General features: G+C 31.7%; 1 protein-coding gene across 2 annotated transcripts; it reads right to left on the reverse strand.

The window, feature by feature from the left end:
• Positions 1-873: 873 nt before the first annotated feature.
• On the reverse strand, positions 874-4,348 carry LOC122611232 (uncharacterized WD repeat-containing protein C2A9.03-like). 2 transcript variants are annotated; one of them, XM_043784221.1, is made up of 11 exons: positions 4,024-4,348; positions 3,765-3,843; positions 3,308-3,453; positions 3,031-3,198; positions 2,837-2,923; positions 2,615-2,749; positions 2,397-2,507; positions 2,203-2,294; positions 1,999-2,104; positions 1,799-1,885; positions 874-1,514 (listed from the first exon to the last, which is right to left on the reverse strand). In XM_043784221.1, exons 3-11 carry the CDS (start codon positions 3,446-3,448, stop codon positions 1,101-1,103), a joined length of 1,341 nt encoding a protein of 446 aa, XP_043640156.1. In that variant the 5' UTR covers positions 3,449-3,453; positions 3,765-3,843; positions 4,024-4,348; the 3' UTR covers positions 874-1,100. The 2 variants fall into 2 exon arrangements, with proteins under 2 accessions (XP_043640156.1, XP_043640155.1); XM_043784220.1 differs by lacking the exon at positions 3,765-3,843.
• Between the last annotated feature and the right edge of the window lie 9,889 nt (positions 4,349-14,237).

A 14,237-nucleotide genomic window follows, 5' to 3' on the forward strand; every position in this document is an offset into this window, starting at 1 on the left:
AATGTCATAGGTAAAAGTCATATATTTATAGGTTGGAGGTAACTCGATTAAAAAAAAAATCTTTATATTAGTCGGCTATGAGCTAGCTTTGCAATAGAAAATATGGACGGTTGGCGGGGGCTAAAATTCATCAGTCTCCCTACTGGCTCCGCCTATAGACTCTTACGCACTACGTGAGTAACACAAAAGATTTTAATAAACTAATGACTTTCCTAAAGAACCGGTAAATGTGGCCGTATCTTCCAAACGTGCTTTAGCCAACATATTCCATAAGACTTGGTCAAAATACCAATTCCAACTCGAAACTACTAAATAAACACACTTATTCCTTGCAAAATTACTAGAAAAACCCATGGACATCTTTGTTTGATCATGACCCGACTTGACCCGTGGTTGGCCCGGAACCCTTTGATCCATAAACATCAAGATTAAGCCAAGAATAGTTTAATAGAACTCGGAATCTGAAAAAAGACTAGCAAATAAAATAGTCACCAAGTGTCTAACTGTCTAAGTGTGGCGTTAGTCAAAAAGTTTTCAAATTTAACTTATTCAATAATAATTATTCAATAAACATGTTTACCTGTTCACAAATCCAACCCAGTTATTAAATACGATATTTATGACAAAGCATTATGCGTCGTTTAGCTCCACGGCCACCAATGACCAAACCAAACCCATTTGTTTCCATATCATATTCCTTGCCGTGTCAATGTGTCATATAGGGGTGTAAAGATATCGCGACCTCCACATGTAAAGAATAAAAATAATTTATCGTAACATAAAATGCAAACATCAATTCTTGATTACAAAATTAATTTTAAAATACACTGATAGTGTGACACAAATATATCTACAATTGCAATTCATCTAGGATGCATAAAAATGGGAGTTGATAACTTTATTACTAGTCTGGTGATGTATATATAACTTACAACCAAGACTTCGTAAAAGCTTTTCCTGCTTTTATCTTAAAACACTGGCCAGTTTCTTTGCTATCCTAGCTTTTCTCTACATCTCTTCACTCTACACATGTTTCATGACCAAAAAGAAAAGAACAACATTTGTACATGATTACTCACTTTTTATATCATGAAAAACTATCAAAGTATGGAATCCAAATAAGAGTAATTGTGTCTCCGTCCCAACTCCAATAGGCTGCCATATGATCGATCCCAAACTCCAATGAATAGTGACTCCGTATCAGGACTAAAAGACATTCCAGAAATCTCACCAAAGAAATCGATTTCTTGTTCTTTTTCATAACCACTTTTAACATCAAAAACATGAACAAAGTCGGCTGCTTCAGCCATCGCCATGAACTGACCATCAGACGAGTATCGGATTGATCTAATTGCTCCTAGGTTTCCTTCTAAACAAGTTGCTGATTTTGACAGGTTTCTCACATCCCATACTCTGCATGTTTTGTCCTGGTTCCCAGTAGTAAAATTTTGACCACCAGGGTGCCATGCTGATGCAAATGAGAAATCCAAGTGTCCTTTCAAGGCTGCAACTGTCTGCATATAAACCAACTTATTAGAATGGGCAGAAATTGAATACAAATAAACCAACTTTGGTCAGGGGCAACCAATTCTCCTTTACTTAAAAAGTTTTAACTCTCTTTAATTCAAAGTAATCTACAACCTTGTCAGAGGGTAATTGGTTCAGGAAAAAGGTAAAAAAATGTGCCATTCATGTATTTCGAAAGGTTAACATTTTCTTAAGGGAAAAAAAAAGGATTAGAATTGGCACGTGGCATTAAGGAAATTCACATCTTGATTGACACAAAAACAAGATTTACCTTTCCAGATGTGGTGTCCACCAACATTCCATCTGGGTTGTCTCCTACGATTATAAGAAGCTTGCCATCAGGGCTAATGGAGGTATGCTGCATAGATAAGCAATACAATCTAGTTAGTTATAAGTAATAGGTATCATGTTTCCCGAGAATATGCATATTTGTGTATGTGTATGAGAGAGGGAGAGAGAGAGAGAGAGTACGTTCACAGGCCAAGGAAAACGGAAGTGTTTGATCATACGAAAATTTTCCATGTCGAACTCTCTGACTCCACAATCATTGTTTGATGCATTAAAATGCACTGCTCCACTGCATGATACAACAACATGAAGGATAAAAAGATAAATCAGAAAATAGTTCATAATCATAAACGCGTTAGTCTCATCGCACCAAACAAAGCTACAAACCTTGGAGTTGTGTAGATGTCAATAGCATTAGTAATAGCATTATCATCATATGTTGTCCTCAAACAGAAAGAAACACCGGGTCTATCTAAGTACTGCACTCAATACAACAATATCTCATGTTTAGCTTTCCTCGAAAAGAAAGAGTAAAGGGAAAAAAAACTCGAATTTGGGGATCATGATTATAAAAACTTCACCTTGCATATAAGTTCTCCCTGAAATCCACCGGCAACAAGCAGATTATCTTTTACTGCCATTGTGCTAACTTGAATACAAGTAAATCCTTCCAATAGACTCCCAGGGTGGTTCTGTATACAGAGAATTACATAACTCAATCTATTAAAAATTCAATTGACATGAAAAGTTGAAAACAATATTATATTAAAAAAAAAAAAACAAAAACTGAAGCACTCACCTCACATGGTGCTACGTGTCCAGATACGTTAAGGACATCAGTCTTTTTGCTTGCTAGTGAAGACATATGGATGACAGAGTAATGTGACATGAAGTAGACATCATGCTTTGATGTAGCCCATACTAGGTTTCTTAACTAAATGACCGAAAATTAAACATATCAAGCAGCAACTAACAAACGACAAAAATAACCGAAGCATTGTGGAAAAATGAAAAATCGAACCTGAAAGTGCTGAATTGTGGATTTTACAGATCTTATGTTGCGTCTAAAGTCATAATACATGCCCGTTTTGTCAGTGAATTTGCATGCCTGCTCACGAAAGAGTAAACATATACAGCCAAATCACACTTAATCTTCCTATAGAATGAGTAGTAGATGACCAAAGTGCATTAGAAAGGGGGAAAAAAAAATAATACCTTTTGTGAAGCCTCCCCAGAGTGAGGAATATTTTCATAGTTTTTGTACTGTTGTAATCTAGTTTGTCTATATTTCTCCCTAGTTATGCTCAGCCTTTCCCATGGAATACCTTGCACGTCTTTGCCTCTTCTTGCCTGAGCAGCAGAAGTGTCTTGCAATTTATAATTCTAGAGTCGCATATAAAAGTTGTTAGTGATAAATCTATCTATGTACTCGTATAAATGTAAAACAATAACAACCAGTGTACGAAAGGGGATTGATTAGAGTGGAACGAACCATGTAATCGTAGTGATCCGCGTCAGAGTCAGAGCCATGATACTCATCATCATCATCATCATCCATGTCATCATAATCTACATCCTCCATGTCATATTCATCCACCACATACTCATTATCTTCCTGTTGATGATATGACATGATATCTGCATATTTTATATTATTATTTTTTTATGAAGATATTTGGTTTACAATTAAACAACAGTAAACCCGCAACGAAAATTGCAAACACTGGATAAGAGTATATAGAGCCGGAAATGAAGCAATTTAGCTTAAATATTCGGCCGCCCGCCCGCCCGCTTACTCTGATTACTATATATATGTGTATATATATAAAGGTGGGATAATAAATAAATATAAACAGATGGAAAAAAGTAAATGTATAAAAGTTATCCCCGTCGTATTAACAGGTTCTCGACTCCTATCTTGTTTCTTGTATAAATCCCTCCCGTTATACCTCCTCATCATCCGGCAACAATTGTAGGTTTTTGTTTATTACAACAAACACTAGTTGGATACAAGTTTTGGTAGCTGGCCTGGATATATATGCACAAATCAAAATAATACAAGTTTGCCACATTTTGAGAACTCCTAGTTATTATGTACTGTATGTATGTATATTATAGTAAGTATATGATAAAAGATGGTAGTAGAAACATATATATACACAATAAAGATGGATGAATGATGATGACCAACAAAACTGAATTGATTACCTTGGATTGGATGGGGCTGGGTTTGAAATTAATTAATTGATTGGCGAAAATCAATCAAAAGCAGCCTCTGATTATTGTTATTATTATTATTATTATGTATGAACGAATGAATTATAATCAGCCTCCCTCAAACCCTCTTCTGATTATTATGAATGAATGAAAAATGAATCATCGATCAGAGGATTCCTTCCTTCAGACGGTTATTATTATTATGATGATGAATAATAGTGATAATAATACAAATTAATCTCTCTATCTATTTATCCAAATATCCAAATGGTTGGTTGGTTTGTTTCTTTGTTAGTTGAGCAAAGCGACATCTATCTAATCAATACTCAATCAATAAAAAGCAAATTGCTTCCTTTCATATATATATATAGGTAGATAAATAGATACAGGGTATATAAATATCAAATATCTATCTATTTGTTTATTACAATTACATTACAATATATAATAAAAAAATAATCTCACCAACTCCCTCCCTCCAATTTCTTCTATATTCAACCCTTTACCAACCAACAATAATCGTTATCCGTAACAACAGCACTAGACTAACTCCTCTCTATTACCTATAGTATTATATTAGACCCGTGTTCTGGACACGGGATTTACGATATCTTAATCTTAATATAAGACAGTTGAATTAATGAGTTATTAACCAATCAAATTGCTCAATTTCATCAAATTGACTCTTGCTTATGTCATCATTTAGATTAGCTATAAATTAAAAACTATAATAATCATTATCCAAATATATCATTATATTAGTATTTATATTAATTTGTAGAAAAAATCTTACTAATTTACACTTTTTTGTTTTCCATCAATAATTTACACTTTTTAGCCTTCAAAACTTAATTTATATTTACTTTTAGCATCAACTTGAGGAGATTTTTTTAAAAAGTTACAAAAGCTATCTATATTTAATTTTTTAAAGTTTCAATTGTCACTCAAAGAATCCTAATTGTTATCAAAGAGTATGAAAACAATCCTAATTGTTATCTAATTATCATAGGACATGTGATTGAAAGTAAACCTATTCGTGTTATGAGTCTGCATCATGATCAAATACATATACTTGAATGTCAAGTATGGGATCACAAGTATGTTTATATTTTAATTCCTAATTATCTTTAATAATAATATCAAATTATGAGTACGACTGGTTTCAAAAATTCTATAATAGAGAAATTATTGTAGTATGTGCCTTGTGGAATGACTACGACAAACAATTCCATCAATATGTCTCAGCTAATAATGACAGTGACGACATGTGATTATTGTACTACAACTTACAAAGTACTCCGTGTAAAACTTAGAACTGTATACGTTCAAAATTATAAGCTTTTATGAATTAAATGTATGAACATCTAATATTGATAATATCGTGGACACGGGTCTAAAATCTAGTTATCAATATTAAATCTTAATACATTTAAGTCATAAATTATAATTTTGTAGAAATACGGTTTTAATTGTTATATTTTGCAAGTTGTAGTACAATAGTCATAGGTTCGTCACTGTCATTATTAGCCTAAACATATTGATTGATATGTTTGTCGTAGTCATTCCACAAGGCACATGTTATATATAATAATTTCTCTATTATAGAATATTTTGAAACCATGTGTACTCATAATGTGATATTATTATGAAAAATATTTAAGAATTAAAATATAAACATACTTGTGATTATGTACTTGACATTCAAGTATATGTATTTGATCATGATGCGGACCCATAACACACATAGGTTTATTTTCAATCACATATCCTATAATAATTTGATAACAATTAGAATTGTTTTTATATTCTTTGATTACAATTAGGACTCTTGATTTGAGTGACAATTGTAACTTTAAACATTAATACGCAAAACTAATATATAAAAAAGGAGAAAATTATGCACCTTCTCTATTGATAGATAAAATAAATCTTGATTGGAGTTCATATTGATTTGGACTTAGTATTCAAGTAACGCTCTGTTATAAATCGTGTTTTGTTCTGTGATCATCAAATGTTTTGTAATTTCTATTGTGTTTAAAATGATGATGTTATATATCGTCATCTGTTATTATGTTTGGGATATGTATCTGGAGTAGGGATGAGCAAGATTACCGAAATACCGAAACCGAACTGGTACCGAATATCAGTACCGATAGGGATTCAGCTTCGGTATCAGTTTTAAAGATTTGGTTAAATCGGTTTCAGTATTAATCGGTTCGGTACCGGTTCAGTACAGGGAAACCAGTTATTAGTACCGAAAATATAGTTTCTTTAAAACATGTTACTGTCTTGTTATACTCCACACATTCCTTACACACAAATTGGTTATAGCCTTTCAAAAACACCATATTCTGTTGTTGTGGCGTTGTTGCCTCATAATGGCATGAGTTTTGACTCTGCTATTGTTATATATGATGGCTATTTGAAAGATATATAGTTTCCCAGCATATATTCAAAAACATCTATTCTCCAATATCATAAAAGTGGTTATCAAATACATCTCTCAATTTTAAAACTGATCTAATCTTAAATGAAGAATAAATCTTTTAGCAATTATTTGGACGGTTTTAGACTTTTAGTATTTAACTTGAAAACATAGGAGGTTTATCTCCAACATGCCTCATAACATATCTTGAACTTTTGATATTTATGCTAAATATCAATTATTTTGCTATAGTCGGTCACATTTGATAAAAGACTAAAATTTATTTAATCAATACACTTTTAATTCAGAATTGTCATACAGAATACCATTTTTGCAAATTAGTTTCTAGAATTTTGGTAATCATTATCCAAATATATCATTATATTAGTATTTATATTAATTTGTAGAAAAAATCTCACTAATTTACACTTATTTGCGAACCGGTACCGTACCTATATAATCGGTACGGTATTCGGTTTTCACCTTGGGTTAGTTTTGGTATCGGTATTAGTCGGTTTCGGTACGGTTCCGTACCGAAAACCATCCCTAATCTAGAGTTTAATTTATGTTTATATTAAATATTAATATTTATAATTTATAAAAGTCTAATCTAATATTTATTAATAAGTCATTAGGTTTTGAAATAAATTTTTGTAGACAATATTTCATATGTTGAACTTTTTTTAATTAATTAAATGATTGCAAATTTTAAAGAATTCTCTCAAGTTGATGGCTAAAAATATATATAGATTAAGTATTCAGGGTTAAAAAATGTAAATTATTGATAGAAAACAAAAAAGTGTAAATTAATGAGACTTTTTTTACAAATTAATATAAATATCAATATAATAATATATTTGGATAATGATTATCGGAATTTTTAATCTGTAGTTTATCTAAATGATGACATCATCAAAAGTCAATTTGATGAAATTGAGTGATGTGATTGGTTAATAATTCATTAGTTCAACTGTCTTATAGTATATATTAATATTAAGATTAAGATTAAGATTCTACTAGATTAAACAAACGTAAATAAAAGAAAATTTATTAATAATATTGTAAAGTTTATTCGATTACGAATATATATATACTAGTCATAATATCCGTACGATGTACAATACCTATACGGATTGTATCATAAAAAAATTCGAATGCTTCACATATGATTCGTGAGTGAAATAAATTGTGGTTAACATAAACCGATGATCGAAACAAAATTATAATAAACAGTAATGATAAATATAATATATATTTACTTAGAGTTTTTGAATTTATCTTAAATTTTTAGAATCACATCAAAGTCAGATTTTGTAAGCATAGTGTATGAAAACAAATAGCTTTGTGATTTCGGATCGTAAACTCAAAATTTTGAAATTTCCATGTTAATAACTTATTATAAGTAATAGGAATTTAAGAATTAAGAAAAAAAAAGACAATTTATTAATGAGAAAACGACCAATCAAATAAAATTGTAATAAGGTTATAATGTCTTTTGTATTAGAAAAATGATTAATCTTCTTAATTCATTAGCCTAAAAATCTTTCTAATTTATTGGATAGTGACATTTGGAAATTTAAGAAGGGAGATTAAAAAAGAGATTATGTGGAATCCACTTATCACATTCATAAGGTTTTAGGAAGATTTTTGAACTAATGTTTAGGAGGATCAATCATTATTCTTTGTATCAATAAGACAAGAGTTAGAGTTTAATTATAAGTCTAATAAGGAATCTGAATCCATATAAAATTAAAAAAAAATAAAATTAAAAGAACATGTGTCATTTCAATTAGGGAAAATTTCATATATGCCATTATTAAGTTTCAAAATATCATATTTGCCCAATCAATTTTTAAAATATCATATATGTCATTTTTAACTTATCAATATATCGAATATGTCATTGTTGAATAACAAAGTATCATACATGTTATTCTCAATCTACCAATTATCAAATGTGTCAAAAGGTTACATATATCTAAAGTGTGAGGGGATATCTACACATACATATCAAGTTTTCAATTTGCCCCTCCACTTACAAAACTATTACAAACTTAATACAAAATATTAATGTCGAATCAGGTTGCACCAAACTAAGCTCTTAAATTTCGACGCTTTGAAGATTGTTGTTCCTTAAACATCGGCATTCATTTACTTGTCAGCATTTACATGGTCAAAAAAAAGTTACGCTTGTCACTTGCGTATATTGCTCAGGATCCAGGGACATAAATAAGCTGTAATTTTCTTTTCCTTAATTTATATTGGTAACAGAGGAAGAACAAAAGTCAAATAGTCAGAAAGTGTTAACCTCCATCCTTAACCATTATAGTTGGTATTTGACCATGATTGACAAAGTCGATCTTGTTTAATCTCAGGCAGCATAGCACTTTCTCTGGTAACTCTTCTTGCTTCTGAGCCTACAATTTTCGGATTATATATATACCCTTAAATAAGCTATTTTCAAACATTCAGAAAATGGTCCATCAAAACATATAGTGACCAAATAAGAAATGAAACAGAAGTTAGTTAATACTCATTGTACCTGAATTGTGAGGCCTAAGTTCAATATCCCGTTTTTAAGGCGATCACAAAATGCTTCTAATCCCTTTCTTGCTATGTAACTAAACCGATGAATGTTATAGTCTCCCTGAGTCCCTGTTATGACTTTAGTCCAGACATCTAGTTTTAAAGTAACAATAAGACTATGGTATTATGTTCCCAACTTCAGAGTAACATAAGAGTGGAAGCACCAAACTACGAAGATGATGACAACTCAAAGTCATGCAAAATGTTGTGCAGGCCTTACAGTAACATCCTCTCTTCATATATCATCATAACTGTGAAGACATGATTAGTGAGTATCACAATGTAACATCCTCTCTTCATATACAATCGTAACTGTGAAGACATGATTATTAATTACACTAACATCAAAAAATACGTAGTCATGCACAATGTTGCAAAATGAACACCAACACTATGAAGACATGATTATTGTTTCTCTAGCAAAATTTGCTAGAGAACATGGAAGAAGTTGTTGAAATATAATCACGTAAAATGAACGTATGTCCGAAAAGTATTTAAGCCTACGGGGTCACACCTCAACGTGAATGTAACTATAAAGTGATTAATATATTAAATGTAATTTATTAATTAATTTGATCACGAAAAACTAACGGAGGTTCGTTAAAAGAGTTAAAAGTTAACGGTACTTAACTAACGGACTTAACGGAGAAGAGTTGGAATTAGGAAACAATTAGGAAACCCCTCTAGAATGTTCTAGGGGTGGGGGACGGTTGACTAAGGGTTCCAAAACCCTTAAACTTGGCCATTAAGTTTCCTAAACACTATAAATAGAGGCCTATGTTAATTGTTTTTCACACACAATTAATTAGGTTTTCTAAAACCCTAATAATCTCTTCTCTCTCCCTCCCTCTTGGTTCGTTCGACCTCCGCAAGAAAAAAAGGGGTTTTTGGTTTTTGTTTGGGTCGAAATTATTAGCTAGAAACAAAGGGTTGTTCGGTTCGTGATCAAGTACTAGCATACATACGTTCCAACGTTGAGTGTGCAATCGTAGAGAGGTTAATTTAAACCTTGTTCTTGTTTTAATCTCTCCATCATAAGGTACATATTCTATACTTTGGTTAATTAATTAAACTGCATAGATCTTGTCTTCCGTTGCGTGCTTTATGATTTGTTGTGATAAATAGTTATATAACCCAACAGAAGTGGCCACTTAATTGACAAGGAAATGGTAGTACATCCTCTCTTCAATATCATCATAATAGTGATGACTTAACAATTAATACGGAAAAAAAAGCAAAGAGAAATATGAACATCAGATTCCTAGCAGCATATATCAAGCTGAAACATGAAGTTGAACACTTCATGGATGAACATAGAATTTGACTATATTGGTAGAAAGCACATATTCATTTTACTATGCACTAAACTTATTCAACTCATGTTTTTGGCCCTGATGTTAAAATAACGTAATCATGCGCCCCTAACCTACTAAGTGATGGCTCAGGTCCTGAGATAATCATTTGTCCACCTGCCAGCGGCGGCAATGCCTGAGATAAAAGGCGGGCACAAAATTTCTTTAAGAATAGAGAGAACAAAGATTGTTAATTTCTTAGCTTCATGACTTATAATGTATAGAAGTGGATTATCATATAATTACTGTTGGATATGTTATGAGACTCTTTCCACTAATCAATGGGAGCTAGCTGAAATGTATATGTTACCTTAAGTAGATACATATTTTCACTTTCAACAATTAAATGCATCTGAATTGAATTACCTTAGAAATAAGCTTTCCATATATCCAATCTTTTTTATCTGGGTTCGACACTAACAGCACCTGTGAGGGTAATTCTATGAGCACCCACTGCACGTTTATAACGTAAGTATCTGAACTGAAAGTGCTATCTGTCGAAGGTATTAAATACTTTTCTGATATTGGTGATGTATTCTTGAATAAATGGATGGAACCAGATCATCTGCAAGCCTGAAAGGAAGGGAGAGTCCACAAACCTGATAAGGTTTATTAGTTGACAAGGTAGCTGACGAGTTAACAAACGTACATGCTTTTTGGGAAACTAAATGAATGTTCTCAGAAGTCAGATCACCATTAGGGGAAACAAATGTAATAAAAATTGAGCCTTTAATTAAGAGACTGCACTGACGGCTTCGCAAATTAAGAGCATTTTTCATAATATTAGGGAGAGATACTTACGTTGCAAGATCAGTCATGCATCGGTAGTCCTGACACAAAAACATAAATAAACACAAATTAAGTCTGAACTTAGCTTTTGATGTTTGATATATATATATATATATATAAGATAAGAAATGAGATTTATCTCTCATAAACAAATCATATATATATGAGAAGAAAATCGCAACATTCATGTTATATAACTCACTAATTAAATAAAACTAACTAAAGTTATGCCACTGTCGCCTCAAGAAAATGTGAGTTTTGAAACTTACTTTTAATTTGGTAAGGATGACAATCCCGCTGTTCAGTACAACGGTTAAGTCCCCCTGTGTAGATCATTATGTTATTTAAGGTTAGCTATAAATAATTGTTATGAAAATTTCCGCAAAAATGGATATTGGTAGCTCCTCTCCAAACTTCACTTTTGGCGGCTACAAAAACCCACCGAACAACAACTCCCCCCCAATGATAACACCTCACGAAAATAAGGTGTCTTTTCTTTTTGCGGCTCCTTCTCAAGATGTCAATGCACCAACATGGCTTTTGAATGATAGAATAGATTATAGGATCTACAAGGCAGGAGATCACCACTGACAACCCAAACCAATAATCTTTATCTCCGTACAACAACTATTTTGATATCGATATTAACCAACTAATAGATCACAGACCCTTTATAACTAAGAGTACAACACTCACCTCCCATATTCTTTCAAATTGCTCAGATTGTAGGGACCTTTAATAAGTATTCCCAAACAGTAGCATCACAAAATGGGCCGACTTTCACAAGTAACAATGTAGTGAAACATAGAGCTTTGTTAGTCTCGAATACCAACTCATACATTCAAAATAAATCTAAATGTGGAAACTTAGAAAAATAAGTAAGAACCCTAAAATTTGAAATTTAAAAAACTTGTTAATTGTTATAAGAAATTTGTACCTTCAATGGCTTAATAATATTGATTGGTGGTTATGACCTTCTCAATCACCGTATATTTGGTTTTTTGACAAATACAAGTATAGGCTTGGTCGCATGGATACAGAGAGAAAAAAAAAACTCTAAACCGAAGTTGAGAACCTTGAAGATAGTTTTCTTAATCATAGAGATCTATGAGATTTTTTCTTAAAAAGGTTGATTTTGTTGATCATAAGGATTGAAAAATAAAAACTATCAGAATAACAAATCTGAAGAACTTTTTTTTCTCCTTAAGATACGTTTGACGGAAGGAGTTAGTCCGGCAAACCGCCGCCTCCCCTGTTCTCCAGCCACCCTCGGACGTTGAACACCACAGCTCCTCTATGCCGCTAGCTACCCGCCACACGCCACCCTCCTTCTGCTACTTCCGTCTCCAAACCGCCTTTCCCACTTCCGACGCACCACCGTCTTCTTACGCCTCCAACGCCGCCGTACACCACTGCTCAAAACCTCACACCACTCCCTTTCTCTCTTTTCTTAGATCTGAAAACGGAATATCTTTATGTAAATATGTATAGATTCGGTGTTTTCAACTTATGGATATTTGAGAATCGATGGTCTCTTCTTAGATCTGTGCATCAGTTAGTGTATAGACTTAGATTTGGAACATGGGTCATCAAAGTTAATAAAGTTGAATATGGGTCATCATACTTGATGAGTGTGCATCAATGTTCATACTTGATCAGTGTGCATCAATGTTCTAATATTGTTATCAACTGCTGTGCATCAAATAGATGAATTCCATTTAAATTAACGTTAAAATGCATCAATTTTAACTGTCATTTTCTTATGAGTGGATGTGCATCAGTTCTTAAATAATACTGTATTAATCATCTTTACCATATATCGATATCACGGTGGATCAATGTTGTGCTAATAAAGTTGTTGGTGTTTTCTTAGTACCGTAAATAAAATTGAAAGTAAATAAAATATGGATTTAAATTTGTATTTTAGGTCATTACTATATATATTAAAACTGAATGTACAAATTTGCGTGCCTCTCACATAACCTCCATTCTTTTTCTTATTTTATTCCTACATGGCATTTTCGTAATTATATCATACATGGCATTTTCGTAATTATACAAGTTTTTATTTTAATATTTTTGTAAGACCAGTATGGGTCCACTTTTTTTCTTTTCTACTTTTATTCTTTCTTTTGCTTTCTCTTTTAAGGTACAACTACATAAGAGTAATGTACAAACACAAACATATATACACAGTAATTGGCATTGTTTTTACAACATATACAAAATTTTCCTTATATCCGGTGACAACGCCAACGGATTTTTATTTTTCTTATTTTTACAACATATACCAAATTTTCTTTTGCTTTATCTTTTTGTACCTTTATTTTTCTAACTTTTGTTAAGAAAGTTTCATTATCTTACTTTTCACCACATAATTTTGTTTTTTTAAATTTTTTTGTCAAGCAGTAACTTCTTTACTCTTTCCACTTCTGCAACGAAACTTTTAACCATTTTACTTTTGGTTACATAACTTTACTTTTTTTTTACTTTTTGCACGAAATTTTTGTTTTATTTATTTTTAAACTTTCATCTTTCTCACTTTTGTCACAAAAGTTCTATTCTTTAACATTTTAAGTTTTCGCCCTTATACTTTTTTTCACATAACTTTTGTTTCTTTTACTTTTAGCACAAAAGTTTTGTTTATTTTGTTTTTACTTTTATTTTTCTAACTTTTGCCACGAAAGTTTCATTGTCTTACTTTTCACCACATAATTTTGTTTTTTTAACTTCTCTCAACCAGTAACTTTTTGGCTCTTTCATTTTTGTCACACAACTTTTAACCTTTTGACTTTTTGTCACATAACTTTAATTCTTTTACTTTTGGCACGAAAGTTTTATTTTATTTAATTTTTAAACTTTCATCCTTCTAACTTTTGTCACGAAAGTTTCAATTTCATTACTTTTTTTCGCATAAATTTACTAAAGTTTTCGTGCTTTTACTTTTTGCAACATCGCTTTCGTTTCTTTTACTTTTCATAAGAAAGTTTTGTTTTTACTTACTTTTTATACTTTTATTTTTTTAACTTTTGTCACGACATTTTACGTGTCGT

This window comes from Erigeron canadensis, chromosome 8 (assembly GCF_010389155.1).
Source record: "Erigeron canadensis isolate Cc75 chromosome 8, C_canadensis_v1, whole genome shotgun sequence".
NCBI classification, from domain to species: domain Eukaryota; kingdom Viridiplantae; phylum Streptophyta; class Magnoliopsida; order Asterales; family Asteraceae; genus Erigeron; species Erigeron canadensis.